The following is a 2,840-nucleotide window of genomic DNA, read 5'->3' as shown; positions in this document are numbered from 1 at the left end:
TGTATCACCTAAAGAAGGCACTTTTGAATGATTAGATCAACATGACATGAAAGTGAAGTCGCATTTCACATGTGGAGTTTAGCAGTGCAGGCTATATGTGTGCTTCAGCACTGGTTTTATTTATGTTATAAATGTTATATTGATGTCTCTAGACAAATATTTAGTACGGTATTTAATTTACTAGATAGAAATAGATTGATCCAATTTTTTTTTTTTTGTTTCATAATACAAACATGAGCCCAGAGAAATCCTGATTACTCTCTATGGAACCTGTAATTTGTAAAGAAATATATAAAAACTCAAGTACAAAATAGCTTTTCATTTGTTCAACTGAGCTCATCCACCGACACACACATGTGTTATATTTAGTATACATAGAACAGATACTTTTCTCTTTTACTCTCTTTTCTTTTTTCTTTCCATTCAAGACTTTACCTATGATTGGTGTTTTTATGTCTGCTTTTATGTATTTATTTATTTTTTGTTCTAAAACACAGATACAAAATGTTCTTATGATATTAACATGAAGTACTTCAGTTTGACACTTTAACTTTCTAATATAACTTAAAAAAAATATCTAATTTATGTTTTCTGTTTATTGTAAAAGTACATATGTTACATATAATCGCACATGGCTTTCCATCAAGGAGCATTAGTGAACAGAGTAAGTTTATACTATTCTTTTTTTTGTTTTCAGGCTACATTCACTAACCTGGAATTTTGTATGTACAGTCTAACCTCAGTCCCCCTTCACCTTGGTCCTTATAATATTCATTGGGACAATATGTGGAAACTTCATGATCATCATGCTGATATATTACAGTAAGACCCTCCACTCTCCCATGTACTTCTTCCTCTCCCAACTCTCCATATCTGACATCTTGCTAAGCACAGATATTGCGCCTAACATGTTAAATATTATTGTACAAGAGCGGACCCCCATATCATTTCCTGGCTGCATCACTCAATATTATGTCTTTTGTTCAGTAGAAGCATTTGAATGTTATCTTCTGACAGTGATGGCCTATGACCGCTATCTAGCCATCTGCTCTCCATTGCATTACACCTCCATTATTAACCATGAGCTTTGCATTAAATTAGTTATTTTCTCCTGGCTGTTGAGTTGTTCCATGGGATCAATTTTAACACTTGGCATATGTCAACTAGAATTCTGTGGACAAAATGATATTGACTATTTCTACTGTGATATAAATCCACTTATAGAACTTTCTTGTTCAGATACTTCCAACATTCAAATAGAAGCTACCTTTTTGGGCTTTGCTGTGCTAATAGTCCCTTTCTTTGTGATTGTGGTTTCTTACATTTCTATTGTTCTAACTCTGGTAAAGATCCCCTCCTATTCGGGAAGACTGAAATCCTTCTCCACCTGTAGTTCCCATCTCACAGTTGTCTTTATATTTTATGGATCCCTAATTGTCACGTATCTGATACCAAAGAAAGGACAATCACAAATGATCAGTAAGATGATGTCAATGTTATACTCTGTTCTTACTCCATTTTTAAATCCTTTCATTTACAGTCTGAGAAATAAAGATATCAAGAACATTGTAAAAAATGCATGCAATCGAATTGGAAAAATCAGCTCACCTTAATATAGTTAATAATAATTTAATTTAATTTATTATTTAATTAAATTCATATACAAACACAACTTTAAAAATGCTGACTTCTAATATTCAACTTTTATTAGAAAGCAACAATAATTAATGATAGATCGGTACCAAAACCCAAGCAGACCTTTTTGCCCACCAGGCCTTCATTTTATTCTGTTGTTTTTGCAATAGAGTTGGGATTCCTATAACCTCTAAACCTGGCACCTTTCCTACTGTATCATGAAAAATTTTATTCCAGGAGTAAAAAATAACACATTATAAAAACTTATTAAATAAATAAATAAAGACCCCCACCTTGGCCCCAACACAAGCATTATGTTATTTTATTTTGCAACTTGCCACATCTTAATAACCTTACTTTACCTTTTATCTCTATAACATTTTGATTTGGTGAAACTTCCTTAGGTTTTTGTCCACCTTTTAGGTTCTCTGCACATTTGATAACATTTAATATAATTTAACTTTTTTTTTTTAGTGTCAAAAAGAAGTCTTTTGGTAAATCTTTTACATAATGCATGTACCTATTGTTAGGAGAGCGATAATAGATATTTTAGTAGAGAACAAGAAATAAATGCTGTTATCAGTTCACTGAACTGCTTTTAAGCTAACAAATGTCAAATAACTGTAGTCCATATGCTAAATGTTAAATCTGGTCTTGCTGTTAAGGATTGTGATAATTTAGGTTATCCACCCCAAATCCAGTTTATCCAATGTGTTTGGTGTAAATAATTCTAATATAAATAAAGCTTGCTTGCCAAAAAATGTGTCCATGTTCATTCTATTATTCTTTCATTGTATGTGATATTAATTTCTTATATTATCCTTACTAACAAAGAGAATGGGGGTTTACATAGTAAACATTTAGAATGTTCTATTGGAACTCTTGGAACTATTTTGGTTCTGGATAATGGATAGGAAAGAGCTTTTGCAAAGCTGATTTTGTTGCAAAAATCCTATTTTCGCAAGTGGAGAAATTGTAGCAAAAATAGAGCTACTTTTTGGTATATCCACAAATTTAATTTGCTGATTTTTTAACGTAATTTCAAAGCCCCTGAATATGTAGGGTGGAAGGTGGTCAGTGGGGTAAAGTTCAGTGAAATATTTATATGTCACAAATAAACAAAATAAATAGAATAAATAGATAAGATTTTTTTTGTAAAATGAACACTTGGGAAAATATTTTAAGGCCATTTGACAACCTTTCAA

General features: G+C 31.6%; 1 protein-coding gene across 1 annotated transcript; it reads left to right on the top strand.

The window, feature by feature from the left end:
• Positions 1–631: 631 nt before the first annotated feature.
• Positions 632–1,613, top strand: LOC140325036 (olfactory receptor 1468-like). The gene is made up of 2 exons (XM_072403126.1): positions 632–664; positions 744–1,613. Exons 1-2 carry the CDS (start codon positions 632–634, stop codon positions 1,611–1,613), a joined length of 903 nt encoding a protein of 300 aa, XP_072259227.1.
• Positions 1,614–2,840: the final 1,227 nt, after the last annotated feature.

Source organism: Pyxicephalus adspersus, chromosome 2 (genome assembly GCF_032062135.1).
Source record: "Pyxicephalus adspersus chromosome 2, UCB_Pads_2.0, whole genome shotgun sequence".
Taxonomy (NCBI): Eukaryota; Metazoa; Chordata; class Amphibia; order Anura; family Pyxicephalidae; genus Pyxicephalus; species Pyxicephalus adspersus.
Note: the sequence above shows the minus strand (reverse complement) of the source record. Positions and strands in the feature narration are given on the sequence as shown.